The sequence below is a fragment of the Theropithecus gelada genome, chromosome 5, assembly GCF_003255815.1.
Source record: "Theropithecus gelada isolate Dixy chromosome 5, Tgel_1.0, whole genome shotgun sequence".
Taxonomy (NCBI): Eukaryota; Metazoa; Chordata; class Mammalia; order Primates; family Cercopithecidae; genus Theropithecus; species Theropithecus gelada.
The window spans coordinates 38,700,207-38,718,986 of record NC_037672.1 but is presented as its reverse complement, the minus strand read 5'-3'; the positions used below and the strand labels follow the sequence as shown (position 1 = coordinate 38,718,986).

General features: G+C 40.1%; 1 protein-coding gene across 8 annotated transcripts in view; it reads right to left on the bottom strand.

The window, feature by feature from the left end:
- Nucleotides 1–2,301: 2,301 nt before the first annotated feature.
- UBE2K (ubiquitin conjugating enzyme E2 K) overlaps nucleotides 2,302–18,780 on the bottom strand; it is an 86,025-nt gene continuing 69,546 nt past the window's right edge. For 6 of the 8 annotated variants that reach the window (XM_025385132.1, XM_025385137.1, XM_025385134.1 and 3 more), the window contains 3 exons: nucleotides 10,494–10,593; nucleotides 7,296–7,424; nucleotides 2,302–6,745 (listed from right to left, as the gene is read on the bottom strand). In XM_025385132.1, coding sequence (XP_025240917.1) covers nucleotides 6,671–6,745; nucleotides 7,296–7,424; nucleotides 10,494–10,593 — 304 coding nt within the window. In that variant the 3' untranslated portion in view covers nucleotides 2,302–6,670. The remainder of the gene's footprint in view (nucleotides 6,746–7,295; nucleotides 7,425–10,493; nucleotides 10,594–18,780) is intronic. The other 2 variants (XM_025385133.1, XM_025385135.1) reach the window with 2 other exon arrangements.

Sequence of the window (18,780 nt, the reverse complement as noted above, 5' to 3'; positions counted from 1 at the left end):
TGAGTTACTGAAACAGGAATAAGCACCTTATTTAGTGATCTGGAGGTAACCTAAAAACAAAAATCCATTATTTAAAAACTGTTCTGTGTACTAGTAGTAGAGTTTCGTAGACAGTTTTTTTCACTATGAACTCTTACTACTGACTTTTAAAAAGCAATGTTTATTTGGAATAACAGTATTTTTTTGAGACGGAATTTCGCTCTTGTCGCCCAGGCTGGAGTGCAACGGCGCGATCGCGGCTGACTGCAGCCTCTGCCTCCCGGGTAGCTGGGATTACAGGCGTCTGCTACCATACCTGGCTAATTTTTGTTTTTAGTAGAGACGGGGTTTTGTCATGTTGGCCAGGCTGGTGTAAAACTCCTGACCTCAGGTGATCCCCCGGCCTCCCAAAGTGCTGGGATTACAGGTGTGATTAGGCATTAGCGATTGTGCCTGGCCTAATACTTTTTTTTTTTTTTTTGAGACAGTGTCTTGCCGTCGCCCAGGCTGAAATGCAACGGTGCAATCTCAGCTCACTGCAACCTCCGCTTCCTGGGTTCAAGCAATTCTCCTGCCTCAGCCTCCAGAGTAGCTGGTATTATAGGTGCGTGCCACCACGCCTGGCTAATTTTTGTTTTGTATGTTTAGTAGAGATGAGGTTTTACCTGGTCTCGAACTCCTGACCTTATGATCCACCCAGCTGGGCCTCCCAAAGTGCTGGGATTACAGGCATGAGTCGCCATACCTGGCCAAGAATAATTAAAAAAAAAAAAAATTATTTGGAGGCAGGGTCTTGTTCTGTTGCCCATTCTCATGTGCAGTGGTGGATCATGGCTCACTGCAGCCTCCAATTTGGGCGTAAGTGATCCTCCCTCCTTAGCGTCCCAAAGTGCTGGGATTACAGTTGTGAGCCACCGCACTGGCGAAGAAAATCAACCATGCTCCAGCTAATAATCACCTCAGCAATTATCCTGAATTAGTGTCATTTTGCAAATTTTGCCATTTGACTTTATCTGATACCTTAAGTTATCCTTACTAACCTGCATATTATCCACTAAAAAAAACTAATTCACTGATGATCAAAACAAGTACCAAATGTCTGATGCTCTTTACATTTGACTATTGCCAGGGCATGAGAGCTCCTTAAATTCTCACTGTTGCCCAGGCTGGAGTTCAGTGGTGCAAATTTGGCTCACTGCAACCTCCGCTTCCTGGGTTCAAGCAATTCTCCTGCCTCAGCTTCCAGAGCAGCTGGGATTACAGACGTGCACCACCATGCCCAGCTAATTTTTATGTTTTTAGTAGAGATGAGATTTAACCATGTTGGCCAGCCTGTCTCAGATTATCCACCTGCCTCTGCCTCCCAAAGTGTTGGGATTATAGGTGTAAGCCACCACACCCAGCCTTGAATTCTGCTTGCTATCCTAGATTTTTAGTACCTAAAGACCCAGTCTTGCTCCACAAAAAGAACACTTTATATTGGTATTCCAGGTCAGGAGGAATTCCATTTCTTGGCAAAGAAACCTATAGGCCTGCTGTTTGTTGGTTACAAATACCATAAAGACACAATCAGTTTTGCCATGTAAAATAATTTGTACAAACCCTGACAAAGTGTCTTCTAATTATCAGCATTTATGGAGGAAGGGGCAATCTACAGATAATAACCAATCAATGGACCTTTGAAATAGACATAACAAAAAATAGCTACTTTGCCAAACAAGAACAATTTTCAAACAAGGTATCCTCTTGGTGGTTTCAGATTAGGAACAGAGTAATCCTTTCATAGTTAAGCCAAAATTTAGTGTTAGAATTATATTAACATCTATAACAAATATATTAAGTACTTTTATAGCTACATCAATCATTTAATTTGATCTTCACAAACATGCTACAAAGTACTGGGCAAATATCTTACCTAGATGAGGAAACTGAGGCTCAGAAAAGTCCAGGTTCTCTGCTCTTGAGTAAAAGCTGGGATTAAACTCTGGACTTTCTGAAACAATTCAGTCTTTTTGATAGTACCATGCAACATTTCCAGAAAGCATATACGGAAACAGAATACAAAGTATTACTTAACTAACTCTTAATTACTCTGCATTTTGGATTAGAATCTAAGCAAATATATTCTACTTTTAGTAAGTTTAATTAGAACTAAATTTCAATGTTTTTAAATTCAAAGATCTGATACAACTTACTGCATTTATATGTCAATCACTATGAAATTTGTGAAGGAGAAATATCTGCCTAGTTCTCTTATTCTTATTTAGAGTAAGACTTAATTGCTTGTCCACAGATGAGTACCCAGAAATAAGATATAAACCATTTTCAGGGGAAAACATGCATGCATTTATTTTTAAGAATTCCCAATAAGGGGGGAAAAATTCAACATCTTTAAAAATGTGTTTATTTTTTAAAAAATCAGTTGTGTACAAAAGTGTTTCGTAGTTTTTAATTCTCAAGACAAATACCCCAACCCTCCACCCACAGCCCACCCTGCTTCCATGGTATTTCTGGTGACCCACCCATTTTCCCCTTACAGGAAGTTAACGGCTCAGAATAGACCCTCCTACAGAATTTATCATCACTAACAGATTGTTTAGAATAGAGATCTAGAGAAGCTAACAAGCAAGGTTCCCTATAATGGCAGTAGACTTCCAGCAGACACCACAACAAAGCACCATCAATTGCTGAAAGCTAAAAAATAGATATTATTTTCAATAATATTTCATTTTCTATTGGAAAAGTTTTTTAAATTACATTAAATAAGTCTCTTTCCCCCCAAAGAAATAGTCTAGCTTTTATTATGATGCCTGTAAAAAGTAGGTAACAGCAAGCAGACAAGGATCGTTAACAGCACAGTGTAATGATTTCTCTCCACTCACACCTAGAATCAAACTGACAAACTGTGCCACACCTGATTATATATAGCAGCATGGTTGAAATAACCAAGCAAAAGGTGACACATTCAAGACTCCATTTAGGTGATTGCAAGTTCATGAGGGTAGATCAGTCCAATGAAGCAGTAACAGAACAAATGGGACAAGGGAGATGGTAACACTCCCTTACCCCTATGCCACAAGATCTTTGATCTATATTGCAGCAGTGCAAATAGAACGTGTGACATAATATGTAGACACTGAAGAAAAGTCACACTTGGGAATAAAGGCTATTTATCAGTAAATACTTCAAGTTGCCTTCTTCCCAGTGACAGCAACTGGCTGATGGTAAGCATTTACTTTAAACTTGTACTAAAAATAATGGAAACGTAATTTTAAAATCAATGGTTTGTACCCTGGAATTGAAATTCCTTGAACTAGAAAAAGTGATTAATACAACATTATTTTGTAGAAGTCCATGAAATAAAGTTAACTGTAAACAGATGGCTTCCTTTTTCACATCTAAACATTGTTTCCCTCTACATATTAGAAGGTATACCTGGCTCCAGCTGTTCCCTACCCAATCCATCTTAAATCTTTAAAACAACAACAACAAAAATTCATAATTTCCTATTTTGCTACATAGGATTGTAAAACATTACCATACACCTACTGCACAGTTTTAAAAGCTCAAATCAGGCATACACTTATGCCCAAGATCTGCTTTTCACATTGGTAAACTTATTAAGCAGCCTCAACAGTAATACAGTATGCTGCATTCTGTAGTGCATAAATAAGCAAAATCCATTTAAACTGCCAATTCTTTCTTACAGATACTTAAAAAGAATTATTTTGCATAGTTTTATGTGCCACCAACAATCATAAATGTGTATAACTTCTAAAAAATGGAAAAAAAACCCCATTCATAGATTATTCTCTTCAGAAGCAAAATACAAAATCCAAACATTTATATATCCTTGAACGTGTTACAAGGATATAAGTAAATCATAGTTGTAATTCTAAACATTTCGGGGTGCCAACTCAGAGCATCTAATTCAGTACCTAGTCCCTCAAATATTTATATACCACTGAATACTTATTTGGGTCCACTAACTGCCATTCATTCATTCATTCATTCATTCATTCATCAGTACTGAAATACTATACAGCTAATTATTTCTTCTTTTAAAAGAGGCACATACTCAGGAAACAGGCCTGATTACAACAAAAGCCTACTGGAGTATCAATGACTTCTAACAAATCGGCCTGCCCTAAATGGGATTTCACTGGATTTTTTTTTTTTAACATAATTTTTGAGACTTTTAAAACTGACAAACGGAGCCAACTCAAAAATATTAAGAATTACAAAAATAATTTCCACCAGGGTACTTTTCCCCTAGGCCTGATCTTTTAGTGTCTTTTTTCCAAACATATTTAAGAACAGAGGAAAAAAGCAATTGCTTTAGTTTCTATGTTTGGGTAACTAAATCTACCCACACACAAGAGAATAACAAAAGCAAACAGTACAGTGGGAAATATACCAGAAAGGGAAAAAAAGATCATCACATTAAATGTAAATGAGGTAAATTTTTATAATAAAGAATCTTTTATGAAGATGTCTCAAACCAAATGTACTTTCCAATTTCTTGGGCACTGGGGATGTTGAAGTGTAGTCAGATGAGTATATAACCCTATAGGGCTCATGTGCATAAAAATCAAAGCAGGATATAGCTGCCTCCAAGAGCATGTACGTATGTATGTAATGCCTGACCTTTAGAAACCTCTGAGCTCTCTCACCTTTGTCTAACCACAGGACATTAAATATACCCTGATAATACAGGCAAAAAAAAAACTGGGTAGATGTGTCTGATATTTTTAAACCCAAATTCTACGAATAGTACCAAGTTGCCCTCCACTTAAAAAAAGTAATTCTAACCAATAATGGAGAAAAACCATCCACATTTTCACACAATCCCACCTTACTTCAAAATATAAAGTACAAGGTTTCAGGTATTTAAAATAAATAAAGAAAAATCTTGTTTCCTTTGGCATCTTTAGAAAATAAACTACAACAATAAAAGGAGGTGGTTGCATAAAGACATGCTTAAGCAAACATATGGGGAAAAAACAGCAACTTGTGTTTAGTATGCAATAATATCAACTATAAGAGTTTACTGTTAATTAGGAAAGCCTTACAAATTTTTGGAAGAACCTTCACATCTTTAACATTACAATATATTTAATAATGGTTCTTTTATTGCTTCTAGTATCAAGATTATTGAGAAGTCAAATGAAGTTATGCTGACGTTATGATTCAAAAATTATCTTCCAAACATTTAACGATTATAATTTAAGATAAATAACACTTAAAGAAAGCAAACCTTTTATAATATTACTTTCAATATACAGCCTTACTTTAATTCAGTCTGATTCCATTACATTTTTGTTATTTTGTATTGGTACTAAAAATTTAAAAAGAATTGTATTTCTATATATAGAACTGCCTGCATAAATCCACTTCAACCTTCATAAAATGGTCACATTAGTGTTTGATCTTGCAAAACTAATAATTTTCAAACTTTTGAACTTAGAATGAAATGAAAATTTAATACAAATAGTCTGACTATGTACAAGAGAAGGTAAAGTTTTCAATTCTCATATTATCAGAAACATCATAAAGAAAGCTAGATTTATAACACACTTCTATTCCTATGTGCATCTGAAGTATGTACAATAAAACACCAACACAGCTTTCATGTGTCAATAGGGGAAGTGCAAGCAAGAATGACTTGAAGTATCCAATAAAGCAATCTCTATAGACCCCAAAATCAGGCTAAAAATTACTGGAAACAGCTGACTGCATCCTTGCCAGTTCTCAAAGAAAAATTTCATCGTTTAAAAAACAGGTGTCAAATTCACTGAAAAACTAAGTTGGGTTCTTTCATTAAACCTGGGAATAATGTAACACCAAGTATTTACTATTTTTGCAAGAGAAATAAAATTGGCAGTTCCATTTTTACATTACTTAGGAAAAATTTAAGAGTGTTTGAAGAACTGGGACAAAACATTCCAAACCCACGACCTAAAAATGAAGCAAGGGATACATACTGTCCTTCAGCACATTTCCCCACCAAATACAGAGAAATTTACCATTAGAATATTAGCTGTGTGTGGCAAGGTGGGGGTGGGGAAAGGGGTGGGAAGGGGGGAAACAGACACTATGTCCCAGTCTGTTGACAAGGACAAAAAGGCTCTGAATAGGTCACCATCTTCAATTCTGAATAAATTTCATATTTAAGAATTCTCAAATGCTTAAAATGGTGGTCTTTTCAGCTACCCATCCTAAGAAGTCAAGTACAAGCATGCAAGTAAATTCACAGGCACAGAGGATCCATGTTAAAAACAGTTAAGGTAGCTGTGATGCAACACCAACAATTTGAATGGCCCTGACACACTCAAAGTATTATCTTAATTATTCAACAAAATCCTGAAGCAAACTCTTGCTAGTCTTGGTACACTGCTAAACACTAAAGTAGCATGTTTCTTCCATGGTTTTAGCTTAGCTCAAGGAATTTTTACACTATTAAGAAAAAAAAATTAAAGTATTTCCCCTTTTTAAATTTACACAGACGTTTAATTAGCTTTATTTACAGAGCAGGGATTTTTTTTTTTTTTTCAGTCTCCAATGGTGCCTAGATAACATCATTAGGCAAGAATGCCAGTTTAAAAGAAATCTATGCAGAATCCTAAAAATAACAGATGTTGGTGCTCCTCAAGAAGAGGCAAGCTTGACTATATCAGCAGCTCTCTATGCCTCAGTTACTCAGAAGCAATTCTGTTGCAGTCTCTACATCCCATGATTTTGAAGACAAGGCCACTATTACTGCATTCTGTAGAGAAGAAAAGGGGACAAGAAATTAAATCTCAAGGAAACATTTAAACAATACTGAATCATTCACTCTTTATATTGGGAATTAACACCTTGTTTCTTTTCTGTAAGTTGATTTACATTTGCAGTGCATGAAAAGCTTCTAAAATCAATGACAGTGATCAGTAAAAATAAAAAAAATCACTGATTTCGAAAACAGAAAATATGTTTACCAAAACTAGATTTTCTCTTATTTTCCTTTTTTTTTTTTTTTTTTGAGACAGGGTCTTGCTCTATCATCGAGGCTGGAGTGCAGTGGCATGACTATCGCTCACTGCAGCCTCGACCTCCTGACCTCCTGGGTCCAAGGGATTCTCTCACCTCAGCCTTCAGAGTAGCTGGGTTACAGGCACTCACCATCACGTCCAGCTAATTTTTGTAGAGATGCGTTTTGCCATGTTGCTCAGGCTGCGAATTTCTCTTAATTTTCTAAACCACTTTTGTCAGTCAAGAATTTGCAATAATTTAAAATCAATCAATATATCAAAATCAACATGCCCTTATGTACTTACCCTATCAAAGCCCATAGCACATAGGTTTTCTATTTTTTTGGTGTATTCTGGACTAGAAACTGGTGCTCCAGCATACACATGTGCCCAAAGTCGAGCTGTCTGTTTGAACATTTCGGGATTTTGTTTGTACTATATGGGGGGAAAAAATTGATTGACATGACATTACAGTTATAATATTTGATATGGTATTTCAGCTCTTAATTGCCTACAATCCTACTTTTTCCAAATAAAACAAATCTACACTTAAAATGTGATTCACTTTGCATTATAGACAACCTATGTCACTCGAGAAAAGACCACTTAACCTGAAGCTTTGACTCACAATTTGTGTTGACAATAATAAAGACAAGTAACATTAATCTACTTTAATCTCCAAATCCAACAGATATAACTAGCAAAAGACTAAAATTAGATTAAGTGAAGTATTAAGAGATGTTCCAAACACTGTAAAGCAGCAAACATTATACAACTGAACACAGATTACTAGCTTATAAAAATATGTGGACATTAGCATAATTTTTTTTTTTTTTTGAGACGGAGTCTTGCTCTGTCGCCCAGGCTGGAGTGCAGTGGCCGGATCTCAGCTCGCTGCAAGCTCTGCCTCCCGGGTTTACGCCATTCTCCTGCCTCAGCCTCCCTAGTAGCTGGGACTACAGGCGCCCGCCACCTCGCCCGGCTAGTTTTTTGTATTTTTTAGTAGAGACAGGGTTTCACCGTGTTAGCCAGGATGGTCTCGATCTCCTGACCTCGTGATACGCCCGTCTCGGCCTCCCAAAGTGCTGGGATTACAGGCTTGAGCCACCGCGCCCGGCCGACATTAGAATAATTTTTTACAATGTGACCAGCTTTTGTATTACCCACAGCCCAGGCTAGAATACAACTAGATTCTTCTGTTTTCTTACAGCTGCATTAGTGTACAGTGATTTATGGAAACCCACGTGCAAAGACCTAACTTATTACATAACTTGAGATGATCATAAACTCACAAGAGTAATTTTATTAAAAGACTTCCCATATGCATTGGAAAGAGGTAAATTTATCAAATACTTTGGAACCACCATTACTTAGTAAAGCAAAGTATAAATTACTAACGCTTCAATTCACTTTAATATTTCTTTTAAAAGTACTTTATATATTTAAATCTATTACATATTAAAATGATAAATCTACTTTCTACCACTGATTCATCACAAGAAAATAAGTCAAATTATTGAACTATCTTAGGAGCTAGAAGAAACCCTTGAGTCCAACCTTAGCCTGTAAGGCTTAGAATTCAACAGGAAAGCAAAGCTGGAATACAAGCCATGCTTTTAACAACCAAATATGAATAAATAGCACATATATAAAAAAACATGGAAAATCCGAATTGCAAGTACTCTGAGGCAAATAACAGAATATACTGACAAGGATATATACATAAAGCAAGGAGTAAACAGATCTTCAAGGGAAAAGAAGATAATACATAAATTAAAATCTTATAGGTTAAAGAAATTTGCCAAGAGGAAGTTTCCTCAGGCAGAGGAAATATGGCAGATTGGATACAATATGTAAAAACGAATGCAATGCTTGAAAAAGCATGAGTTTGAAGAAAAGAATTTAGGAAATAAAGCTAGGTTTGCAGAGAGTTCAGATCATGGAAAAACTCTATGAACTAAAGAATTTGGACTCAAGTAGGTGACAGTAGAGCTACTAACAAGTTTTTGTTAGTGAAGTAAGATTTGCACTTTATAAAGCTACCTGATAGCAACGTAGAAGACGGAGAAAGGAAGAAAGAGGCTGAGAAAAGATCTATCAGAGCAGTTGAAAAGAATTTTTAAAAAGTGATCAGAGTAATTATGTAAATATAGTAACAGAATGATACAGGGAATGGTTATCAACAGGAGCAAAGGAGACAGAGAAAAACTCCAAAGGCTGTGACTTGGGTGGTTAACCATACGAATGTTCCTTAGATACCTGAGTGTAACACTGCCAAAACTGAATGCAATATCATAAATCCTACAAACCTATCATTCTATGATACCATCACCTACCAATTTAGTTAAACACCAGGCTCTCGTGAGAGGGCAAGCCTACACATTTCATCAATGTACGGGTGGTAACATCAGTATAGATACGATCATCCAAGTGTCAATGTGTACAGAAAGTAAAGGTAACAAGGTCAGAACTGAGGAACTACATTTAAGAAAGATGAGTAGGAAGGGAAATAATTGTGGGAACTAACAAAGAACAGCTATGAAGTGAGGAAGAAAAGTGGGTAATATCTTAGAAGTCAAGAGAAGAAAAACTAAGGTTAAAAAAAAAAAAAAAAAAAGACTGTTCATTATATTCCAATTGCTTAAAGTAGGTATTGGCAAACTTTTTTGTTTTTTGAGAAAGGGTTCCGTTCTGTCACCCAGGCTGGAGTGCAATGGCGTGATCTCAGCTCACTGCAACCTCTGCCTCCCAGGTTCAAGCAATTCTCCCACTTCAGCCTTTCAGGTAGCTGGGACTACAGGTGCGTCCCACCACGCCGGGCTAGTTTTGTGTTTTTAGTAGAGATAGGGTTTCACCACCTATTGGTCCTGTTGGTCAGGCTGGTCTGGAACTCCTGACCTTAAGTGATCCACCCACCTCGGCCTCCCAGAGTGCTGGGATTACAGGCATGAGCCACCGCACCTGGCCAGCAAACTGTTTCTTAATGGGTCAGATACTAATAACTTAGGTCCAGTCTCTGATGTAATTATTAAACTCAGCCACTACAGCTAGAAAGTGAAATGAAAAATATTTATTCCATTCAACAAATTACCAGGTCATTGGAGACTGTGCCATGCCATGTCAGTGCCATGATAGGAGGTGATTAAAATTATTAGCAGGAGGGATCATCCTTCCTGAATAGAAGGATAAAAAGATGGATACATACACCAGCATTAATCCTAGAATCTAGATGGTAGGAATATGGGTGTTCACTGTGTAATTCTTTTGACTTTATGTGTTTGAAAATACTCATGTTAGGAAAATAGCATCTATATCCAACTAAACTAGATGTTAAAAGTCTATTAAGTTTTCACTATTACACCTGACAAAATAATCCTACAAGAAAGAAAACCATTTCAAAATTTAGTTTCAATAGAGTATGCTCATGTGTTAATGTGCAAACCATTAAAGCGGTTAAAGACTCATACATAATGTAAGGAAGTCTTTCAAAAGCAGCCATCTTACCTGATTTGCTACTACAGCATCCTGTGGATCATCTGGTTCTGCAGCTGCCAATAGTGCTTGCAATGACAATAATACCGTGCGGAGAGTCATTGCAGCTGCCCTAAAATTCAAATATGAAAATATCCCAATTAAGAGGGCTCTGCAGGCAAAAGCAATTAAGTACTTTCTTAATAAAAATTAAAAAATTGTGGAGCTAAAAGTTACTTAGATCTTTATCTTAATTATACAGTTAAGTCATAGACATTTATAATTATGTATCTGCCTATCATTTATTTTCTTCCTTACTTTACAATTTGCCTATTTCTTTTTTCTTTTTTTTTGGAGACAGGGACTCACTCTGCCGCTCAGGCTGGAGTGGGCAGTGGCATTATCTTGTCTCACTGCGACCTCTGCCTCCTGGGTTCAAGCGATTCTCCTGCCTCAGCCTCCCAAGTAGCTGGAACTCCAAGCACACACCACCACACCCAGCATTTTTTTGTTTGTTTTTTCCTTTTTTCGTAAAGACCGGGTTTTGCCATGTTGCCTAGGCTGGTATCCAACTTCTGAGCTCAGGTGATCCATCCACCTTGGCCTCTCAAAGGTCAAGGATTACAGATGTGAGTTACTACACTCGGCCAGCTTTTCTATTTCTTTTTTTTTTTCTTTTTTTTTTTTTTTTTTGAGACGGAGTCTCACTGTGTCTCCCAGGCTGGAGTGCAGTGGCGCGATCTCGGCTCACTGCAAGCTCCGCCCCCCGGGTTCACGCCATTCTCCCGCCTCAGCCTCCCAAGTAGCTGGGACTACAGGCGCCCGCTACCGCGCCCGGCTAGTTTTTTGTATTTTTAGTAGAGACGGGGTTTCACCATGTTAGCCAGGATAGTCTCGATCTCCTGACCTTGTGATCCACCCGCCTCGGCCTCCCAAAGTGCTGGGATTACAGGCTTGAGCCACCGCGCCCGGCCGTTCTATTTCTTAAGACAACTCAAATTCTGAACTGTCCTTGTTTTTCTTGTTGCCAAGATCTTTCTTGTCAATTTTATCCACTCACTTATTTTCTATCCATTTCTCTAAACACAAAGTTAAAGTGATAAATCATTAGTACCAATAGTTTGTGAGACTTTCTTTCAATGGCACTCTAAAAACAAGATACTATGAAGCAAATATATTTTTTCTTTCTTTTTTTTCTTGAGATGAAGTCTTACTCTGTCGCCGAGGCTGGAGTGCAGTGGTGCAATCTCGGCTCACCGGAACCTCTGCTTCCCTAGTTCAAGCAATTCTCCTGCCTCAGCCTCCCAAGTAGCTGGCACATGCAACCACGCCCAGCTAATTTTTTGTAGTTTTAGTAGAACAGGGTTTCACCGTGAGAGACAGGATGGTCTTGATCTCCTGACCTCGTGATCCGCCCGCCTCGGCCTCCCAAAGTGCTGGGATTACAGGCTTGAGCCACCGTGCTTGGCCATATTTTCAAGAAAATATGAAATCATTCCATAACATTTTGAAATAGGATAACATTTTTGGCTTAAACTACATCACTTATGATTTTAAATGTATTTATAAGGAAAGTATCTTTACAAAGCTAATATTTGTCTTAAAAATAGCATCTACTTGTCTAGTAGTAATTCTTGGCATTTCTATTAAAAAGTTGTTTCACTGGCCAGGCTCAGTGGCTCACGCCTGTAATCCCAACACTTTGGGAGGCCGGGGCAGGCAGTCATCTGAGGTCAGGAGTTTGAGATCAGCCTGGCCAACATGGTGAAACCTCATCTCTACAAAAAATGCAAAAATTAGCTAGGCATGGTGGCATGTGCCTATAATCCCAGCTACTCAGGTGGCTGAGGCAGGAGAATTGCTTGGGCTTGGGAGGCGGAGGTTGCAGTGAGCCAAAATCACGCCATTGCACTCTAGCCTGGGTGACAGAGTGAGACTTCATCTTAAAAAAAAAAAAAAAAAAAAGTTGCTTCACCAATAAGAGGTATGTATAAATACAATGTGGACATATTAAAAATGTTGCATGTAAAGAGAATGACTATTTTTACCATGCAAATTAGATCATTCTTTTTTTTTCTTTTTTGAGACAGGGTCTCACACTGCTTAGGCTAAAGTGCAGTGGCACAATCACGGTTCACTGTAGCCTTGACCTCTTTGGCTCAGGTGATCCTCGTACCTCAGCCTCCTGAGTAGCTGGGACCACAGGCACATGCCAACACGCTCAGCTAATTAAAAACAATTTTTTTTTGTAGAGACAGGGTTTCACGATGTTACCCAAGCTGGTCTCGAACTCCTGAGCTCAAGCAATCCTCTCACCTCAGCCTCCGAAAGTGCTGGGATTATAGGTGTGAGCCACAACAACTGGCCAATTACTCTAAACCAGCCTTTTTCAACTGGGTTCCTGATTTGAGCCACAGAATAGAAAAGACTGGTGACTGTTCTCTCAATTTTCCCAAGTTTGGTACATAAATAGTACTTCCCTAGATGTCTACAATAAAAGTTAATTTAGGCTGGATGCAGTGGCTCACGCCTGTAATCCCAGCACTTAGGAAGGCCGAGGTGGGCAGATCACTTGAGGCCAGGAGTTTGAGACTACCCTGGGCAACATGGTGAAACGCAGCCTCTGCTAAAAATACAAAAATTAGCCAGATGTGGTGGCACATGCTTGTAATCCCAGTTACTTGAGGGGCTCAGGCAGGAATCGCTTGAACCTGGTAGGCAAAGGTTATATGAGTCCAGATGGCACCACTGTACTCCAGCATGCAGGACAGAGCCAGACTCTGTCTCCCACACCTCCACCCCTAGCCAAAAAGTTAAGTTATTGCCAACAACCAACAATGGACGTCTTAAGGCAATGATCTCACAGTGTTGTTCATCCAACCAGCAGCATCAGCATCCCTTGGGAAGTTATCTCTACCCCAGAGCTACTGAATCAAAAACTCCAGGGTTAACAGGTACTGCAGGTGATTCTGATGCACATTAATATTTGGCAAATACTGTTAATTAGGGTGGGCATGGTGGCTCATGTCTGTAATCCCAATACTTTGGAAGGCTGAGGCGGGCAGATCACCTAAACTAGAGGTCAGGAGCTCGAGACCTACCCGGGCAACATGGCGAAATCCCGTCTCTACTAAATATACAAAAATTTCCTGGGCATGGTAGTGCACACCTCTAATCCCAGCTATTCGGGAGGCTGACGTTGCAGCGAGCTGAGATGCCACTGCACTCCAGCCTGGGTAACAGAGTGATACTCTATCAAAAATAAATAAATAAAATAAAACAAACCAAAATGAGGTATTACCTAGCACTCGTTAGAATGGCTATTATAAAAACGATGAACAAGTGTTGCTGATGATGTAAAGGAAAGGAAACCCCTGCACACTGCTGGTGGGAATGCAAATTAGTACAACCATTATGGAACACAGTATGGAGTTTCCTCAAAAAAATTAAAAATAGGGCCAGGCGCGGTGGTTCGTATCTGTAATCCCAGTACTTTGAGAGGCTGAGGCAGGCGGATCGCTGGAACCCAGGGGTTTGAGACCAGCCTGGGCAAGATGGCAAAACCCCAACTCTTTAAAATTGACAATATTCTTTTCTTTTAAGACATGAATCAAAACAAAAAGCCAACCTCAATCCTCAAATGTTCATTCTTGTCTTTCAACTCGCCTTTTTTTTTTTTTTCTTTTGGAGACGGCATCTCACTCTGTCCCCCAGACTGGAGTGCAGTGGTGCAATCTTGGCTCACTGCAACCTCTGCCTCCCAGGTTCAAGCAATTCTTACAACACTTAAGTGCACTACTTAATTTTCCAATGGACTTTCTTTTTTTTTTTTTTTTTTGAGACGGAGTCTCGCTCTGTAGCCCAGGCTGGAGTGCAGTGGCCGGATCTCAGCTCACTGCAGGCTCCGCCTCCCGGGTTCACGCCATTCTCCGGCCTCAGCCTCCCGAGTAGCTGGGACTACAGGCGCCCGCCATCTCGCCCGGCTATGTTTTGTATTTCTTAGTAGAGACGGGGTTTCACTGTGTTCGCCAGGATGGTCTCGATCTCCTGACCTCGTGATCCGCCCATCTCGGCCTCCCAAAGTGCTGGGATTACAGGCTTGAGCCACCGCGCCCGGCCTCAATGGACTTTCTAAGCAACCTAATTTTAAAATCCATGGTGTTGCCTGAAACAAAATCTTATGTTATATAATTTTTAATAAAATTATTTATTTAAAGGAAATTTACCTGAATAGCAAAGAAAAGTTTTCACTCAAAGGAAGTATTTAATACTAAGGCAATTACTAAACTCATACTTATTTTAATTTGAAATAAAAACATAAAGGCATGTAAAAGAAAAGCGTCCAAATCTTGCAAGTCCTTCATACTATATCACATAGGTAGTCTAACAAATATCTCAACAAGGCAATTAACACTTTTCTTGAAAACTGATAATCTCGGGCCGGGTGTGGTGGCTCACGCCTGTAATGCCAGCACTTTAGGAGGCCAAGGCGGGCGGATCACGAGGTCAGGAAATTGAGACCATCCTGGCTAACACAGTGAAACTCCGTCTCTACTAAAATACAAAAAAATTAGCCGGGTGTGGTGGCGGTTGCCTGTAGTACCAGCTACTCTGGAGACTGAGGCAGGAGAAAGGCGTGAACCCAGGAGGCAGAGCTTGCAGTGAGCCAAGATTGCGCCACTGCTCTCCAGCCTGGGCGACAGAGCGAGACTCCATCTCAAACAAAACAAAACAAAACAAAACAAAGCAAACTGATAATCTCTCAAATTAACGAAGTTGGACCCTTACCTTATTATACCATATATAAAAATTAACTCAAAATGGATCAAAAACCTAAATGTAAGAGCTAGGAAGCAAAAACATAGGGGGAAAACTTCATGACACTGAATTTGGCAATGATTCCTTGGATATGACATCAAAGGTAGAAGAAACCAAAGAAAAAAATAAGGGAATATGCATGACAACTTTATCAAAGTTAAAAACTCCTGGCCGGGTACAATGGCTCACACCTGTAATCCCAGCACTTTGGGAGACTGAGGCAGGTGGATCACCTGAGGTCAGGAGTTCGAGACCAGCCTGGCCAACATGGTGAAACACCATCTCTATTAAAAACACAAAATTAGCCAGGCATGTTTGTAATCCCAGCTACTTGGGAAGCTGAAGCAGGAGAATTGCTTGAACACCCAGGAGGCAGAGGCTGCAGTAAGTCGAGATCATGTCACTGCACTCCAGCCTGGGCGACAAAGCGAGACTCCATCTCAAAAAAAAAAAAAAAAAGAAAGAAAAAAAATAATAAAAATTAAAAATAAAAATAAACACTCCTGTGAAGCTGGTGTGGTGGCACACACCTGTAGTCCCAGCTACCTGGGAGGCTGAGGTGGGAGGATCACTTGAGCCCAAGAGTTCGACGCCAGCTTGGGCAACATAGTAAGACCCCACTACTTAAAACAAAAAAGCTTCTGTGTTTCAGGAGAAAATATTTCCAAATCATTTATCTGGTGAGGGCTTAATATCCATAATATATAAAGAACTCCTACAACTCAGTAACAACAAAAAACAAACCTGGTTAAAAAATCGACAAGGGATGTGAACAGACGTTTCTCCAAAGAAGATATATAAAGTGTCAACACATGAAAAGATGCTCAACACCATTAATCATTAGGGAAATGCAAATTGAAACCACAATGACCTATCACTTCATATCCATTAGAATGGCTACCATATAGGCTGGGCGCAGTGGCTCAAGCCTGTAATCCCAGCACTTCGGGAGGCCGAGATGGGCCACGAGGTCAGGAGATCGAGACCATCCTGGCTAACACGGTGAAACCCTGTCTCTACTAAAAAACGCGGGTGCCTGTAGTCCCAGCTACTCAGGAGGCTGAGGCAGGAGAATGGCGTGAACCCGGGAGGCGGAGTTTGCAGTGAGCTGAGATCCGGCCACTACACTCCAGCCTGGGCGACAGAGCGAGACTCTGTCTCAAAAAAAAAAAAAAAAAGAATGGCTACCATAAAAAAAAAGTAATTGTTAGCCAGGTTGTGGAGAAATGGAACTCTTGTGCACTACTTGTGGGAATGTAAAATGGTGAAAACTCTATGAGAAACAGTACGGCAGTCCCTCAAAAAAAACACAAAAAACAAACAAAAAAACAAAAAAAAACCCACAGTTACTATATAATCCAGCAATTCCACTTATGGATATACACCCAAAAGAACTGAACGCAGGAACTGGAGTAGGTGTTAATATATGCATGTTCATAACAATATTATTCGCAACAGCCAGAAGGCAGAAGCAACTTAAGGTTTCCATGGATGGATGAATGGATCAACAAAATGTCTGGCTTTTGTATACGCATATGCGTATGTGTGTACATATATATCCTGACCTCAGGTGATCCATCCGCCTCAACCTCCAAGTGTTGGGGTTACAAGCGAGAGCCACCATGCCCAGCCTACTTACTTATTTATTTGAGACAGAGTCTCCTTCTGTTGCCCAGGCTGAAGTGCAGTGGCACAATCTCGGCTCACTGCAACCTCTGCCTCCCAGGTTCAAGTGATTCTCCCTAGTATCTGGGACTACAGTCGCATGCTACCACGCCTGGCTAACTTTTTTATATTTTTGGTAAAGACAGGATTTCACCATATTGGTCAGGCTGGTCTGGAACTCCTGACCTCAGGTGATCCATTCACCTCGGCCTCCCAAAGTGCTGGGATTATACGCGTGAGGCACCGCGCCCGGCCCTGCTTATTTGAGATAGGGTCTCATGGTCACTTAGGCTGGAATGCAGTGGTGTGATCACAGGTCCCTGTTGCCTCAACCTCAACCTCCTGAGCTTAAGTGATCCTCCAACCTTAGCCTCCCAAGTAGCTGGGACTACAGACTCATGCCACCATGCCTGGCTAATTTTTGTATTTTTTGTAGAGATGGAATTTCGCCATGTTGCCCACGCTGGTCTTGAACTCCTGAGCTCAAGCAATCCACCCGCCTTGGCCTCCCAAAGTGCTGGGATTATAGGCATGAGCCACCATGCCTGGCCTAGTAAATTTTATGCTGTGTACTTTACAAAAATTTTCTGAAAAACTTTTAAGTAGGCCAGACGCAGTGGCTCACACCTGTAATCCTAGCACTTTGGGAGGCTGAGGCAGGCAGATCACGAGGTCAGAAGATTGAGACCATCCTGGCTAACACTGTGAAACCCTGTCTCTACTAAAAATACAAAAAATTAGCCTAGAGTGGTGGCGGGCGCCTGCAGTCCCAGCTAGTAGGGAGGCTGAGGCAACAGAATAGCGTGAGCCCAGGAGGCAGAGCTTGCAGTATGCCACTGCACTCCAGCCTGGGCGACAGAGCGAGACTCTGTCTCAAACAAAGAAACAAAAATCTAAGTAATAAGTTCTTACCTTAGAGACTCAAAAATCCTTATTATAAATACTGTCTATTTCCTCTATTTGTACTGTCTTCCTATTGTGAAGACACAGTCTCCTACAGACTCTAGATTACCATTGCAAGAATCAGAAACTTGAATGAAGAGGAGGTTAAAGAAAAAGAATCAGCCGGGGGCAGTGGCTCATGCCTGTAATCCTAGCACTTTGGGAAGCTAAGACAGGGGGACTGCTTGAGCACCAGCCAGCATGGGCAACATGGCGAGACCTCTCTCTATAAAAAATAATTTAAAAAAATTAGCCAGGCATGCTGGTGTGCACCTGTAATAGGCTGAGGTGGCAAGAATGCTTGGGGCCTGGAAGGTCAAGGCTGCAGTGAGCTGTGATCGTGTCACTGCACTCCAGCCTAGGCGACAGAGCAAAACTGTGTCTGGCAGGGGTGCAAAAAAAAAAAAAAGGGCAGTTTGCTCTCAAAACCCTCAAAATTGAAAAAAAATCTAGAGCTATAAATTTATATACAATTCATAACAACGTCAAAGAGAAAAAGTTGTCACTTTTCTGCATGATTGAATTTTCACAGAATGTGTGAACACAGCTCACTGGAGCCCTGACTTCCAAGGCTCAAGTGATTTTCTCACCTTAGACTACCGGCACGCAACACCACACCCAGCCAATTTTAAAACTTTTTGTATAGACAGGGTCTTGCCACGTTGCCAGTGCAGGTCTCAAACACCTGAGCCCAAGAAATACTCCTGCCTTGGCCTCCCAAATGCTAGGATTACAGGTCTGAGTCACCGCGCACAGCCAGTTTTAATCATTAATTGTAAGAAAATTAGTTCAATAATTGAGGTCAGGCGGGATGGCTCATGCCTAGTCCCAGCACTTTGGGAGGCTGAAGCAGGTAGACTGCTTGAGTCCAGGAGTTTAAGACTAGCCTGGGCAA